We start from the raw sequence: 17332 nt of genomic DNA, 5'->3' as shown, positions 1-17332 counted from the left end.
CCAGTGTGTAGATGGGAAGTAGGGAATGACCTCAAACAAGGATTTAAGAATGGCCTTTAGGCTTTTGGCTTGAGGAACTGGATGGAAACAGGAACGCCTTTTCTTTTCTTTTTCTTCCCCCCTGAGATGAGAATGACGAGGACAGAGGCAGATTTGGGGACGAGATCAAGTACCGTGTCATGTTTATTAAACAATCAAGTAGACATGGTGCTTAGTAGCTCGGTAAGATAAGCATACTATTTCATTCGTCTTACTCAGCATGGGCACACGGCTGTAACTCATTTTTATTCATTTAGAAGTGATGGGAAGGAAAATCCAGCTCCAACCAACGTCTCTTTGGAACGATAATCCTTCGAGTACTTCATGGACCCCTTCGTGGGATTATGTGTAGTCGTGTTTATGGACACAAGCGACAAAAACCGATTCTGCCTACGCTGAGCCGAGGTGAAGTTACCGCAAGGGCATCAGACCAATCACAGGAAGGCTGGGCCGTCAGGCCTGCCCAGGAAGGAAGGTCCAGCCAGCACTTGCTCCCAGACACGGTCTGCACACGATGGGGCTGCTGGGACTGAGGCCCTCACTCTCTCCGCAGACGCCCAGCCGTCTTCTATGTCCCGCCCAACCCCCAATTTCACAGCAGGTGTGATCTGCCTTCCCATCACTCGTCCTGATGGAAGACCCAGGTGACAGCCTCCGCTCAGGGACATTTCGGGTTTTCTGTCCACACTGTAACTGCCACAGGCCTGAAGAAGGGGAGAAGCCCTGTTCCCCGAGGCTCCCCTGAGGGAGGGGGAGCCCTGCCTTACTTTTACCTTGATTTCAGGCAAAACAGAACATAAAAAAAATAAAACTCTTAACAGATTTCAGGCCAAATATAAACGTCCCAGGGTCGCCTCATAATAAATACGTTTAAAACCAAATTCATCATTGGGGCGCCTGGGTGGCTCAGTCGGTTAAGCGTCCGACTTCCGCTCAGGTCGTGATCTCGCAGTCCATGAGTTCGAGCCCCGCATCGGGCTCTGTGCTGACAGCTCAGAGCCTGGAACCTGCTTCGGATTCTGTCTCTCCTTCTCTCTCTGCCCCTCCCCTGCTCGTACTCTGTCTCTCTCTGTCTCAAAAATAAATAAAAACGTAAAAAAAATTTAAAACCAAATTCATCATCTTCAATGAACTCCCTTCTTCTGAAGAAAAAAGAAATACAGCCAGCTCCTCCCGCTATTCTCAAATCTCTGTTCCCGAGAAAGGAAACATAGTAGCCAAGCCTCACATTGTCATCTTTAACTCTGTTCTATTCTTTTTTCTTCACATTGTGTATTTTTATTGCAAATTTGTCTTCTTAGCATTTTGTGACAGCGGGGGAAAAATCCACATACAAATCTTTTGAGTTCTTTTGGCAAACAAACAGTATACTGCTATCCCTAGAATCCTGTAACCGTCATGTTTCCCTCACAGTGAAGCACCTGGCTTTCCAGTTACTGAATATCTATCTGTACATCTACCTTAAGGTTTTATCAGACATGAAGAAAGTGAGGAAAATGATAGAGTCCTGTTCTTAACCCCGCCCGCTCCCACACTGGGAAGATCCATGGTATTCTTAGATGGGCTACGTCCCCAACTACAGACTAGAGTCATAATTGACAAGTCTTGGAATGTAAGATCCAGGAGAGCAGCCCCTTTACCTATCTGCTGAATAAGTGAAGGAAGAATCTCTCTCTCTCTCTCTCTCTCTCTCTCTCTCTCTCTCTCTCTGAGATCCCCACAGAGAAACTTGGACAGCTCACAGACTGGCAAGACTGCAGACCAGGAGAAGACTTACTGTCTACATAATCTGCCTGTTTTGATTTTTAGGGCCAGAGAGGAATTCGAAACTCTCAACTTGAAGTAGAGGAAGTGATCGCAGCCCTCCACACAGGGATTTACTAATGGGTCAGGAGGATCTATCAAGGCAGGATCTATCAGTTACGAATTTTACATTAACACCTTCTCTTTGAGTCTCGAACCCTGAGAGAAGTAAAGTGGGTTTATACACCTAGCATTCTTACACCTGCTATGGGATAAAGGGGGAAGCCAGTGGGTTCCCAAAGTGGGAGAAGATAAAAAACAAGGTGGGTGGGGGGATGCCACAAAACGCAACTGAAGTGTGCTCCAGGGATAAGGGATGACCATCCAGAGGGGTGACCAGTGCCCTGGACAGAAATCAGGAACCTGGGCTAAACATGCTCTGCTGCTCCATCCACTCCTGGCTGATGAGTAAGCACAACTTGTGAGGCTCCGTCTTCTCACTCGTAAAATGAGGATGCTAACAGCAGCAATTTCTGCGGCTCGAGCACATCACACACACACGCTAGGCGCTTTTCTTGCACTTTCCCACTTAACTCCCACAACCCCAGGAAGCTGCTCCTTGTCTAATGATCGTTTTGCAGATGTAGAAACGGAGCTTAAAAAAGGGAACTTGCTCAGGGTCAGTCCATCGGCTCTTGGCAGAGTCAGATGTTGAACTCTGGCTGTCCCCTGCCACACTGGATGGGGGCAGATAGTACCCTGCAGTAGCAAAGAATGTCCTTATCTTTAATCTGTGACAACCCAAGCCATCTCAGTACCATCTTCTAGCCAGATGCTGCTGTCCTCTAGCTAGTATGTATTCTGCCAATACTTAACCTCTTGGCCAGTTTCCGTGTTCTCACATTTACAAAGTTCATACAGTTTTAAAAGCCAGTAACTTCACAACTCACCAGTGCCGATCAAACTTCTGTGGAGACAGTGGGTTCCCACCAGGCTTCTAATCATCTCCAGTTTCTCATGTACTAAGCAGCGTATGTCACGTATACATGGGTACACACATGTATACATATACACGCAACTCTTTACCATTACATAGTTCCTCAGGGAGCAGAGGAAGAGATTCACGTAGGATTACACAACTATCCACCATCGAATTGTATTAGAGTACACCCTGTTCTATTAGCAAACAATTCCCTGTCAGCTCTACATACAAATATCCCACCAACCCCTCTAAGGAGGCAGTTTTTCCCAGGAAAGACGGGTCCAGCTTATTAGGAAAGGTGGAAGGACTGTCTTCTTCACTGCTCCCCACGTCACCTTTAAAATCCTTTTCATTGAGAATACGTTTATTTAAACAATTAGGTAACACCTGAGGTTTTCTAAATGATCGCATAGTCATTGTCACACTCTGTCATGACAAAAACCTGTAAAAAACATGAGGCAGGCTCTATCAGGCCCCTGTGCTTTACGCGAGAGTCCAGGAGTTACAAGGAGAGACTTAAGAGCCACACAAGCCTGGGTGGAATCCTGGTTCTGCCACTGTCTGACCCTTGGGCGTGCACGTAACGATTCCAAACCTGTGTCTTCACTTGTAAACCAGAGATGACAAGAGTACCTGCTTCACAGAGCTGCTGTGAGGATTTAGTGAGATCACACAGGTAAGTGTGGCACGCAGCCTGGAACACAGGAAGTCCTCAATGAACCTCACCTGTTACGATTACTCAAACAGGAGAAGAGGAGTAACACTTAACCCCTACGACGTAAACGTGCATCAGCAAAAATAAACCACAACATTAAGAGCTCTGTAACACGACTCATTTGTGAAGCCTCTCCGCTTCCTACAGGAAAAGGGTGCTACTCCATTCACACCTCTACAAAAATCTGTTTACACCAGACTGGCCTCCTTAGAGGTAGGGACCCTCCCTCTGTGCAGCCCGTCACCTAACTGAGCACTGACACGAAGCAGGCACTCAGTAAGTGTATGTTCGATGCATGGATGGATGGATGCTGAAATAATATGCTGTTTAGAGTGTGCAGGTGTGTGTCCAAAGGTACTAACTTTTAAAACTTTCCATGGACTTTACCAGTACCTTTTAGAAGCTGTTGGAAATACTCTCCATTTTTTTTTCTTGTTTATTTTCTCCAAGATCAAATCTTATGTAGAAAAGATTTACTTCTGAAGGCACTAGATATGCAGAATATCTGCTTTCATATAACGTTAGTTGTCTTTTCATCACTTCCCATTCTTTGACCTTTCAGTAGCCCAAATGAATGAATCACCAAAGGGAAACACCATGATAAAACCCAGATTAATGCTCCCTTGCTAGAGACAGGAGTAAGCAATCTGACTACTGAATATCCCTGGGGATAAGAATAATGTCCACATTCAACTCACTCACTGATTATTTACATTTCAACATCTGAAAACATAACACTCTCAAATTTCACTGCCGAGACACATGTTCTATTTCTAACACCTCTTACATCAAATTCAACTATTATAATTTTTCAGAGAGGCAAACAACAACTGCTAGTCAAAACATAGCCTTTTGCTTACGTGTTCATAAAATGGATTATTCTTGCTAAAAGAGCAACTTTCCTTGTTATCTAAGCAAAGAATGCATGTTTTGATTTATGTAGTCTCTCAGTAAATTAATCCAAAGAGAATTTTCTCATTATGTTTTCCTAAACACAGCATTCTCAGCAAGGACAAAAATAAGTGCCAGTGAAATGAACCTTTCAAAGAATATCCATGATGTTGCAGCTCTTCCACAGTCTACTAATGAAATGGAAAACCGGCTGTGCCTGTGAAGGATTAATATCCTTCCACATACAGAGCTCTGAGTGTTGTAAACCGGACAGCACAGCCAGGGAGACTCAGGAGAGCCAGCCGAAAGGGCCAAGAAAAATGGAAGAGACGATGCAGCAGGGCCTGACAATGGCTGTTGGGTGCTTTGAATGGCATCCCGAGGCTCTTGTCAACCAATAACTCTGGCCTGGACTCACCCACAGAACTGCTAGTTGTGCCCTCCGTATGGCACAGAAGCAAACGCTGCTTCTTTATCAACACATGTCTTTGAAGCCATGAGGTCAACTTCTTTGAGTGGAAGAAGGACTGGTTCCAATTCCACTCAAAGGTTTCTTTTTCTTTAATGTTGATTGTTTTCCTTTGAGACAGAGTGCAAGTTGGGGAGGGGCAGAGAGAGGGAGAGAGAGAATCCCAAACAGGCTCCACACTCAGTGCAGAGCCCGATGTGGGGCTGTATCTCACAACTGCGAGGTCATGACCGGAATTGATATCAAGAGTCGAATGCTTAACTGACTGAGCCACCCAGGTGCCCCCACTGAAAGGTTTCATTACCACATTTCTCCATAAAAATCTTCCATGATTCTCCTTGTAATTTCCCCCTCCTTTTCACAAATACAATACTGCATATCTCTAAAGAAATGCTCCAAACATAATCACTTAAACTTTGTGAAATGGCTGTGGCCCAGCTGAGGAACCCCCAGAGGTCAGTGGCACCGTTGGGAAAAGGTGGCCATAATGAGCGCCAGCCCAACAGGCAGGGGACAGGATTGTCACCAAAGACCCTGCCGTGACAGCAAACCTCTCTGCTCAGACCTAAAGCACTACTAAAGAGATGATGGACATTGCTGTAAGGTGGGTTTCCTTCCCAGAAGGCCAAAACAATTCTTTTTGTAATTTTCAACTGAACCCCAATAGCGTGATCTCAATTTTCATGCAATTTTAAGACTTCTTTATTCTTTTCCTTCATAATTTGAGCAAACTACCTTCACTCCAATGAACATCTTGGGGTTGTGCAGTAGAAAGGTACATTTGACAAAGGTTCAATATTAGTTACTGCTTTGTATCTTATGTTTAAATTAAATTATGTGTAGCTTTCATATTTCCATTAGTCCCTGAGTTCTTTGAAGGTTGGGTCTATAACTAATTCATGGAGCAGTGCCTTGTGAGGCAGCCAGAGGGCAGTGGTCAACAGCACAGATAGACTGGGTGCCATTCCCTGTTCTCCTCACACCAGCTGTCTCTCCAGTGCCACAGTGGCCTCATCGAAATTTGGAAAAGGCACCCCTGGGTGGCTCAGTCAGTTCAGCATCCAACTTTTTTTTTTTTATATGAAATTTATTTTCAAGTTGGTTTCCATACAACACCCAGTGCTCATCCCAACAGGTGCCCTCCTCAATGCCCATCACCCACCCTCTCCTCCCTCCCACTCCCCATCAACCCTCAGATTGTTCTCACTTTTGTTTGTTTGTTTTTTAATTTTAATGTTTATTTATTTTTTAGAGAGAGAGAGAGAGAGACAGAGTGTGAGCGGGAGAGGGGCAGAGAGAAAGGGAGACACAGAATCTGAAGCAGGCTCCAGGCTCTGAGCTGTCAGCACAGAACCCGACGCGGGGCTTGAACCCACAAACCGCAAGATCATGACCTGAGCTGAAGTCGGACGCTTAACCGACTGAGCCACCCAGGTGCCCCATGTTCTCAGGTTTTAAGAGTCTCTTATGGTTTGGCTCTCTCCCTCTGTAACTTTTTTTTTTTCCTTCCCCTCCCCCATGGTCTTCTGTTAAGTTTCTCAGGATACACACAAGAGTGAAAACGTGAAAACATATGGTATCTGTCTTTCTCTGTATGACTTCTTGATCTCGGCTCAGGTCATGATCTCGCAGTTGTGAGCTCTAGCTTCACATCAAGCTCTGTGCTGTGGGCACAGGGCCTACTTGAGATTCCCTCTCTCTGCCCCTCTCCACTGCACACACAAGCACTCTCTCTCTCTCAAAACAAATAAATGAACATAAAAAAAACTGGAAGAAAATAATACTAAAACTAATAGGGGTTTTTTGAAGGTTATTCATACTTGTAAAACAATTAGAGCAGTATGCCGTGTGGAGTAAATACATGCTCAATAAACATGAGTTATTATTGAAAAAAACTCGAAAGTATTTACTGCAGGAAATAATTTATTAGTATATAATGGAAATTTAGCATGCTAATGAGTTATTTCTGGCATGTAGACTTAAAACACGTCTGAAAATAATCCAGCCACCTTCACTCAGCAATACTGAACAAACTTTTAAGACACGATATTTTTAACACTCTTCCAGCTAATCATGTAACTCCAGGTTTGCAGTTATACAAACACTGAAAAGGATTTTTAAATGGATATCTGCAAATGTAATCAGGACCCTATGTTCACACTATTTACTCTGGAACAGACTGAATCCCATATAAACCCCACAAGGAGTGTTGCAGAAGGAAGATAAGCAATATTTGAGGATGCAGAGATGAAATAAAGAAAGAGGAGAAAATAATTACACCCATTTTACAATTCCTATGAACTCCTGGAGGCACAGGCAGCACAATCTTCAGATCTTTCAAAAGACCTGGATTCACAATGGGCACAAACTAGATAAACAAGGGATCCCCTTCCTCACTAGGCAATCCAATTAACTTGCAGTTAGAACATCTACACTGACAAAGGATTAATACATCTCTAAACAGGTGATGCTTTTGTTCCTTGAAAACCTCAGTGTTCAGTAATATATTTTTAAATGTCTGCAAGGACCCCCACATTGCCTAAACAGTATATCAAATTTCTAATGTATAAATTTGGTTTCTTTTTGAAGTTCCTGAGGGGGTCAGAGAAAAATATTGAAAAATATTGTTTTGAATCAGTGCATAGTTTGACTATTCATATCTGTGCTTCTTGTGATCTGTGCTGATAATCTGTGATAATCTCAACTCTCATTATTCAAACTGTTGTGTCCCCCAATCATACCAGATTTTACCAAACAGGGCCTGCCCTCTTCTCATTATTAACGGTCAACCCAGAGTGACTCTTTCAGAAGGTAAGTATCTATACAACTAGTCTGGCTATCAAGAAAAGGCAAATAGCTAGAGCAAACCTATTTTAAACTGTGAATGCATTTTCTCCCAGAAACACTTAACTAAAGACATACTCCTCATTTTTCCAGGATCACCATGGTAACCACATTTTTTTTTTTTATAGAAAACTACCTCACATGTATTTACTATGCATGGAAACCACGATCTTACACACAGGTGGGACAGGCACCTTCTATCTGACCACGTAAGGAATTCCCACTTCAGTGGCAGCACCACATACCTGTGAGGGCCCAGGTGTCTCACTCTCTTAAAATGACCAATCCCTTTACATCCTGGGGTTGAGCATCCGCCATGTTCTGAAGCTTCCATTAATTCTAAGGAGCCTATAAGAAAGCAAGGGGAAGAAAAAGAGAAGAGAAAGGAAGGGGCATAAAGTTAACCAAAGGCTGTGAAACAAAAATTACAAATATCTTAAAAGTCTTTAAAGATTTTCCCTATGCTTTTGTTCACACTATTGATCTTTCTTCAACAGCGAAATGGTACACTTTGATCTAACCCTCTATCAGTGCTATAAATTCCAGAAATACCTAATTATGAATTAATGAGGAGATGCTAAACAATCTTCAAGTAAATAATATAATTAGTTTACGAATACTTGTACACTGAAAATTTCAAACATGCTACCCCCTCCGTGTTTTATAATGCTCCCTTATGCTGACCACTTATGTCCCTGTGTAATGTGCTAGACTCTGTTCTAAGCATTCCCATATATACCTCTATGAATATATATATATACACATGTATCAAGTCTTTGGTCTTGTATCATTTGGTCTTGTATCATTTTGTCGCATACAAGGGATAGCACCAACGTGCACTATTCTGAAACATTTTTTTCTTTGGTCTTTAACTTCATGTCTTAAAAATCTTTCCATCTCAATGATAATATTCTTTATGATTGTTGCACAGTGTCTGTATCATGAGTGCACCAGAATTTAACTAATCTTTGTTTCCAAGGTTTGTTATTTTAAATATACTGCAACAAACAGCATGCATGTGGATTTCTTTACTTTTATGCAGCTTGTACATGAACCTGGAAACAAGTGAAGCCACTAAAACAGGGGACTGCACACTAAACTTTTAAAAACCCCACGATAATCTACTGTATTTTCTACATATTTTCTGCTACAATGTATAGGCTTTCCTTCAAAGTTGAAATCATAGTATGTCAAATCCGCAGTGCACATTTAAAAAAAAAAAATTGAACTTAAAGGGACTCTGCCCTGAGGTTACTGTAAATCACATGCAGTTTTAAGCAACAATAGATAGGGAGAGCCTTTTTACACTCTGTCCAGTTTCTCCCAATGGTAACATTTTGCAAAACTACAGTATAAAGCCACTACTGATACATTAGACTTTAATAGCCTAAGAGAACTGTCTTCCAAAAATTCAGTACCAATTTTGAAAGGTGATGAGTCCTTCTAAATAAAAGTTTAAAAATCTACATAAACTGTGCTTTCAAACATTATTTTTTTTCTTTTATGTTTTTGTGACTACCACATAATGGAAAATGTGGGAAGAAGAACAGGATTCATGGAGAACAAACGTACAGGGGAGAAAACAGTAGAAAGAAAATGATAGGAGCAAAGAAAATATTAAGCACCCTACATAAGAAAATGGAAACATTCAATTTAAGTTATCCTTGTGTCTCTTACTCAAAGGAGGCTGAAGAGGATGCCCGGTTTTTGAACACCAGCCCACAGGGTGAATATCAGGGCAATCCGCATCTACCCAGTAATCATAGCAGCTGTTCCAGCCATCAAAGTGAACCTGGAAACAAAAGGAAATTACCAGTACAATTCATAGAAGATTCCTACCATTAAAGTTCTAGTCACCATATAACTATTTTTATTTTCTTCTAAAGTATGTAGATTCAAGGGGAGCCTGGGTGGCGCAGTCGGTGGGGCGCCTGGGTGGCGCAGTCGGTTGAGCGTCTGACTTCAGCCAGGTCACGATCTCGCCCTCTGTGAGTTCGAGCCCCGCGTCGGGCTCTGGGCTGATGGCTCAGAGCCTGGAGCCTGGAGCCTGTTTCCGATTCTGCGTCTCCCTCTCTCTCTGCCCCTCCCCCGTTCATGCTGTGTCTCTCTCTGTCCCAAAAATAAATAAAAACGTTGAAAAAAAATTAAAAAAAAAAAGTATGTAGATTCAATACCAAATAACATTTTTTAAAAATTTATTTAAATTGCTTCATTTCCCCTATGCCAAAAAAGGGACTTTCGACCTATCTTCAAATGATCTGTTCATCAATAAATGTCTTGCCAAAGACATCATTCCAGCGGTACTTTTATAGATATGTGTGTCTTCCAACACACACACACGAGTTATGAGTACATAACGTCTTCATAGGAGCCACACCAAAGAGCCAATAAATATTACTTAAGTAACGAATAAATCAGGAAGGGAGGGAGGATGGGAGTGGAGAGGAGAAAGGCAGGAGTACCTTTCACTTAAATGTCAACTCTCCCAGAATTATGCTAAAAAGGCTGTTTATTTTTTTTATTTTTATTTTTTTCAATATATGAAGTTTATTGTCAAATTGGTTTCCATACAACACCCAGTGCTCATCCCAACAGGTGCCCTCCTCAATACCCATCACCCACCCTCCCCTCCCTCCCACCCCCCATCAACCCTCAGTTTGTTCTCAGTTTTTAAGAGTCTCTTATGCTTTGGCTCTCTTCCACTCTAACCTCTTTTTTTTTTCCTTCCCCTCCCCCATGGGTTTCTGTTAAGTTTCTCAGGATCCACATAAGAAAAGGCTGTTTAAACAGGGGCGCCTGGGTGGTTGACTTTGGCTCTGGTCAGGATCTCACGGTCTGTGAGTTCGAGCTGGCATCAGGCTCTGTGCTGACAGTACGGAGCCTGGAGCCTGCTTCGGATTCTGCGTCTCCCTCTCTCTCTATCCCTACCCCCCCCCCCCACCCTGTTTGTACTCTGTCTCTCTCTCTCTCTCTCTCTCTCAAAAAGGAATAAACATTAAAAAAATATATTTTTAAGTCTGTTTAAACAAATTCAATGTCCTATTAGAAATACACCTGGTTTATAAAATATCTCTCCATCAAATGCATGTCTAAGTATCATTTTTTCTCTCAGAAATAATTACACTATCTCTCAAAGAAGTTTTATATGGTGGTCGGAGCCATTTTATCAGCCACCGTGTGAAAGAGCTATTGGTCTTTCAGGCAGGGTCACTAAGGATCAGCTATGTGTCTTTTAAGTATTACATGTATTTTATTTTTTAGGATGAAAGGATATACTGAAAGGCTATATATATTTCACTATTACATCAAATTTGCCAGCTAGACCTTTTTAAGTCTGTGAATCCCTTACTAACAAGACAACAGATCCCAGATAGATAAAAAATACAAATGTGTAAAACTGAATAAAAGTTCCAGAACAATGCAGGAGTGAATGTATATGTAATCTCAAGAGTAGGAAACCATAGTAGGCAAGATACCAAATTCAAAACTCATAAAAGACTGCTCAATTTGACTACAGGAACATTGAAAAAAAATTTTTTTAATGTCTGTTTGTTTTTGAGAGGGAGAGACAGAGCGTGAGTGGGGAAGGGGCAGAGAGAGAGGGAGACACAGAATTCAAAGCAGGCTCCAGGCTCTGAGCTGTCAGCACAGAGCCTGAGGTGGGGCTTGAACTCATGAACCATGAGATCACGACCTGAGCTGAAGTCGGACACTTAACTGACTGAGCCATCCGGGCGCCCCTGACTACATGAACATTTAAAACTTCACAGTGGCAAATGTTACCACAGAAAAGGAGGACGATCCATGAGAAACTTCAAAAACACAGTTATTATATATGTCACAATGTACTCTGTTCTTTAATTTATCCAAATACCATATATCAGCATAAGAAGATTAAAAGCCCAATAGAAAGATGAAAAATAGATATAAATTGCTCATAAATAAGAAACTAAATATAAATGATTAGTAAACATATAAAATGATAATCAATTTCACTTATAACTAAAAAAACCCCTACAAATTAAAACCACAAGATGCAATTCTTTCAACCTGCCAAAAATGTTCCATCTTGGTGTTTCCCAGAGCTGGAGAGTATGAACATAAAAAGCTTTCTCAAGGACTGCTGACAGAAGTATTAACTGGCAAGTATTTCTAGAGAGCTATTTGCAACAACAGTCACTTAAAATATATCACTTCTGACTTAATAACCTCAATACCCAACTCATTGTAGTAGAAAACAACCAGAGTATCTATCATGAGGAGACTGGCTAACTAAATTATGGCATGTTTGTATGACAGAATAGAACAGAGTTGTTAAAGTGTGTGTGTGTGTGTGTGTGTGTGTGTGTGTGTGTGTGTGTGTATTTAAAATAACATCCTTTGCAATGAATCCACTTTCTCAAGCTTAGAAATCAATTAATCCTAGAATCAAAGCCCACTGAATTCCACACCTGGAAGAAACCATACGTATTATCTTAAAGAGAAGAAGAGTTCACACAGCTAGTTAGGAGGAGTAACCAAACCTAAAATTCAAGGACCCAAATAAAATTGATCATCTTCCCATACACTGAATATAAAAGCAGCACTTACAGAAAAGTACTTAGGGGCGCTGGGGTGGCTAAGTTGGTTAAGCATCAGACTTTGGCTCAGGTCATGATCTCGCGGTTCATGGGTTCGAGCTCCGTGTCGGGCTCTGTGCTGACAGCTCGGAGCCTGGAGCCTGCTTCGGATTCTGTATCTCCCTGTCTCCCTGACCCTCCCCTGCTCACACTCTGTCTCTCTCTCTCTCTCTCTCTCTCTCTCTCTCTCTCTCAAAAATAAACAAACACTTGAAAATAAAAAAAAAAGTGCTTAACTCAAAGTAACCCTTTCCTTTCCCCTGATCAAAAACAGTGTTCAACTAACAGTGAGAATGACATTCATGGTAATTTTGTAAAAATATCCATTTATGCTATCAATGCCATCAATAAATAAGCAGACACAACTTAGAGTGTTTAGTAAGTTTTAAATGTTCTAATTCTCAGCTAATCAAGTGATTATTTTACTAGAAATGTGAAACTCTCATGTTTTCCGATCTTACTATTCCTAAATTCCATTTCTTTTATATTGGAATCAATGTTTCACATAACCTATGTTCCATTTGTTGTATATAAACCGCTAAATTTTTAAAAATTAGGTATCTTCCTACAGCAAACATACTCAGTCCTAAGAAATAAATGGTTTTCCACCCCAGATACATTTCAGAATTACCTATGATGAAAAGGAAGAAGAAATAAAGGAAAAAGAAAAAAAAAGTGCTGAGCTTACCTAGGAGATTTTAATCCACAGCTTTGGTTTGGGTTCTATGCACACAGAGGTCGTTTACTCAACTTGTAAGTAACTCTGGTGTGCACTCAGAACTGAGACCCATGGATATCAAATTGTATACTACTGGGGCACCTGGGGGGCTCAATCTGTTCTGCATCCAACTTTTCTGGGGGGCTCAATTGGTTCTGCATCCAATGTATATAAATAGTACATTATTGTACATCGATATAGTCCCTAAAACTGTTGATATCATCATAAATAAAAGGATTCTTTTTAAAGTTTCCTCACACATACCTTTAAAAATGTTTATGGTAGATCTATCATATCTGGTGATGATGCCACAATGTTTCCTAGTTTTCATTAAAACTGACATCTCAGTTTGGCAATGAGAAGTCATCTATCTAGGATTAATACACTTTAGATACTATAGATAAATCTAATACCTTCTATAATCTAGGTTGGTAGACAATCTGGAGAACTATAATAGTTTAAGGGTTCAATTTCAGAGATAAAATTTAGTTTAGATATTATGAACAGAGGTAACAATAAAATTCTGAGAAGTACCAAATACACTTAAAATGCTATTTGAAATTATGTAAAAATTAATATATGCAAACATTGACATTAATCCTAATCGAAATTCTCACTGTAGAAGCTCAGATGAAATAATTGATTTAAACCTTCATCTCTCGTGGGGCATCTGGGTGGCTCAGTTGGCTAAGCATCCAACTTCGGCTCAGGTCATGATCTCACAGTTTGCGAGTTCGAGCCCAGTGTCAGGCTCTGTGCTGACAGCTCAGAGCCTGGAGCCTGCTCTGGATTCTGTCTCCCTTTCTCTCTGCCCCTGCCCCACTCACACTCTGTCTCTGTCTCTCTCAAAAATAAACAAACATTCGGGGTGCCCGGGTGGCTTGGTCTGTTGAGCATCTGACTTCAGCTCAGGTCATGATCTCCAGGTTCGTGGGTTCGAGCCCCGCGTCGGGCTCTGCACTGACAGCTCAGAGCCTGGAGCCTGCTTCAGATTCTGTGTCTCCCTCTCTCTCTGCCCCTCCCCCACTCATGCTCTGTGTCTCCCTCTCAAAAATAAGTAAACATTAAAAAAAATTAAAAAAAAATAAACGCTAAAAAAAATTTTAAACTTCATCTTTTGTAACTTTTACTTTTCAGGCACTGACATATTAAGAAGTTTTAAACAAACAAAAAATCAGACACTTGAGTAATGTTAAGTGATAGTTTTACTCTTGCTGGGGACTATTTTGAAAAGAAATCAAATGCCTAATAAACAACAACAAGGAAGGAAGATAAACATACAACATGAAATATTTAAAAATCTTACAAACCCCAAAAAGACACACAAAATATTTATAATACAAATGTTCCACTTTAAATATACTTATACATAAAAGCAATTCAGCAATGGATCGAAGTATAGTGAAAAAGACTTAACTCACGCATATTTAAAATTATAGCTTAGGAAATTGGATACATTTTCACCCAGAAGCATCATTTGGACCCTTTATCAAACCTTAATACATGTTCCTGACAGCTTACCAAGAATGAGACAGATAATATTTTAGAAAGCACACTATTCCTTAAAAAAAAAAAAAAAAAAAAAAAAAAAAAAAAAAAAAGGAAAGAGAAAAAAGATTTGGTTGGATTTTCTTTTCATGTGAAAGGCAACTCAGTAAAACACATTTTAGACCCAGGGGCTTATCTCCAATCTCTTCTGAAATTAAAGCTATATTTGAAAAGGTATAAAGCCAGAAGGACCAATGGAGAAGAAAAGTGGCTGACGGGTGAGAAGTGACAGTGATGTGTGTGGAGGGCGGAAACAGGAAGAGTGTTGACCTACAGGACAGGGTGGGTGGGTCACAGCCCAGGGGTCTGTAGAACAGGCCTGGAGCCCACTGGCTGCAGACCCCAAGGAGGACTCACTCTGGAGGCAGCACACAGGAGAGAAGGGTCCTGAAACACAGCAGTACTGACTCACAGTCAATATGGAGTAGTTACACGCCCTCGGGCTGCTCCCCCACTCCACCCACCATGGTAACTGCCCCTTCAACAACCCAGGCAAAGAGCAGACATTTATCTTGTAGAGAAAAAAATTCCCAAGGCTCTCAATTCTAGAACAGACCTGAACGGGCAATGGGCTGGATAGAAAGCACAGGAACTTGTACAACCAAGAGCCGTACATTCCAACCCAGCCCTTCTCTTTCTCGCACAGCGACCGCCAGGTTCACTCTTCCCCAGGGAGGACTCTGGAAGAAACTGACAGGCTCCAGAGAAGGACCCAGATGCCAACAAATAGGAACGTCCCTGTGAAAAAGCAGGCTCTTTTGCTTTCTTACGGTGAAGTCTGCTGGTCTGTAAGTCCCACCCACGAAAAACAGTTAACTTTATGAGTGCCTTTTCTTAATGCAGACGGTCAGTCAAGGACTTGATATTTGAGGAGAGGCTCCAATACGACAGCGGAAATTTGGAGGAAATAAGCAGAGGACAGAAGAAAAACCATCACTAGTATCCTCAGATAAGAAACAATATTGCTTCAAGAAATAAAAAGATGATGCCATTTAAAAGGGGGAGGAGGCTAGAAAATAGGAAAAAACTCTCAAAAATTAAAAAAATCAGAATTGTAATTAAAAATGCAACATAAAAATATTTTTTAAAACATGGGGTGCCTGGGTGGCTCAGTTAAGTGGCCGGCTTCAGCTCTCTGTTGTTAGCACAGAGCCCCTTTTGGATCCTCTGTCTCCCTCTCTCTCTGCCCCTCCCCACTCACACATTCTCTCTCTGAAAGATAAATAAACATTAAAAAAGTTTTTAAAAAAAGCAACCTAGGTTTTGAAAAATAGAGTAGATATCTCTCTAAACAAGTAGAATAAAAAAATCAGAGAAGCATAAAAAGAAAGTATAAGAAAATCAAGGGGTCAATTCAAAAGGTTTAACAACCAGAGCTGCAGGACTTCCAGAAAGAGAAGACACAGGATGACAACAGGGAGTCATCAACTAGTAATACAAGGAACATGTGCAAAAACTGGAGGACATGAAACTCCACAGTAAAAAGCCCGAGTACTCTGCATGAGTACTCACCCAGAGCAGAACAACTGGTATGGCCTTAGAGGTCTAAGGTCAGTCGGTATGGATGTGAAAAGACAGCAGAACAAGGCTTTCAATTTCTGAGGGAAAATGGCTCCCTACCTAGAATTCTACACCTAGCCATAGTATGAATCAAATGTAAGACTAGTAATATTGATATTTCCAGATGTGCAAGGAGCCAAAAGCAGATGCTTTTCATATACCCTTTCTTAGAAGGTTACAAAAAGATGTGTTTCAACATGATAAGAGAACACTAAGAAAAACAAGTATGTGATTCAAAAAAACAGAAATAAAGGAAGAAAGAAATAACAGAAGAAAGAAAGAAAAGAAAAGAAAAGAAAAGAAAAGAAAAGAAAAGAAAAGAAAAGAAAAGAAAAAGAAAGAAAGAAAGAGAAATAAAGAAAGAAAAGCACAACATAGTCTGCCAGCAAAGAGCAGTCTCAGGATGAAAGCTCAGGATAAGGCTTAGAGAACCACCCAGATAGCAGCATAGGCGACTGCTAAGTTGTAGGAAAAAGAGTCAAGAAAGAAAAGATACAGACAGAAGGCTTATTAAAAATACACTTGGAGGCGCCCGGGCGGTTCAGTTGGTCAAGCATCTGACTCGATTTTGGTTCAGGTCATGATCTCAAGGTTCGTGGGTTCAAGCCCCAGGTTGGGCACTGTGCTGGCAGTGTGTGGAACCTGCTTGGGATTCTCTCTCTCCCTCTCTTTCTCTGCCTCTCCCCTGCTCGTTCTCTCCTTCCCTCCCCCCGTCAAAAATAAATAACCATTTAAAAAAAATACCATTTAAAAAAAATACACTTGGGCTTTTGATAGAAAGACACATCAGATTTACTGGAGCACTTGTAAACGTCTGATTCTATGAGCACAGAAAATTTAAAAAAACAAAACACAAGAAATTACTGACTCCAGAAAAAAAAAATGTCATAAGAAAAAAACTGTTCTGCTCAGCAGCCAACAGGATTTATTTACTCATGAAAAGATGAATACAGAAGACTGAGAAAACATTTTAGAAACATGTGAAGTCGCTAGTGAAAAGATACAGTGAAGGAACGGATATGGTAAGAGCTTAATCCAGAACTACCCTAACAGGAAGGAAATACACTGGACCTAAATTGATGCGGCTGAGAAAACAGCAGAACACAGATATTATTTCAGAAAATTAGGAATAAAATGTCAGAAGCAGCAGCTAAAAAAAAAAAAAAAAAAAGGAAAGTTCTTGCTTGTGAGGAAGCAGAAGTGA

General features: G+C 41.0%; 1 protein-coding gene across 9 annotated transcripts in view; it reads right to left on the bottom strand.

Annotated features, from left to right (window-relative positions):
- Positions 1-17332, bottom strand: part of L3MBTL3 (L3MBTL histone methyl-lysine binding protein 3) — a 126467-nt gene that overhangs the window by 35376 nt on the left and 73759 nt on the right. For all 9 annotated transcript variants that reach the window (XM_023254347.2, XM_023254343.2, XM_023254344.2 and 6 more), the window contains 2 exons: positions 9361-9475; positions 7929-8031 (listed from right to left, as the gene is read on the bottom strand). In XM_023254347.2, coding sequence (XP_023110115.2) covers positions 7929-8031; positions 9361-9475 — 218 coding nt within the window. The remainder of the gene's footprint in view (positions 1-7928; positions 8032-9360; positions 9476-17332) is intronic.

This window comes from Felis catus, chromosome B2 (assembly GCF_018350175.1).
Source record: "Felis catus isolate Fca126 chromosome B2, F.catus_Fca126_mat1.0, whole genome shotgun sequence".
In the NCBI taxonomy this organism is placed as follows: Eukaryota; Metazoa; Chordata; class Mammalia; order Carnivora; family Felidae; genus Felis; species Felis catus.
Note: the sequence above shows the minus strand (reverse complement) of the source record. Positions and strands in the feature narration are given on the sequence as shown.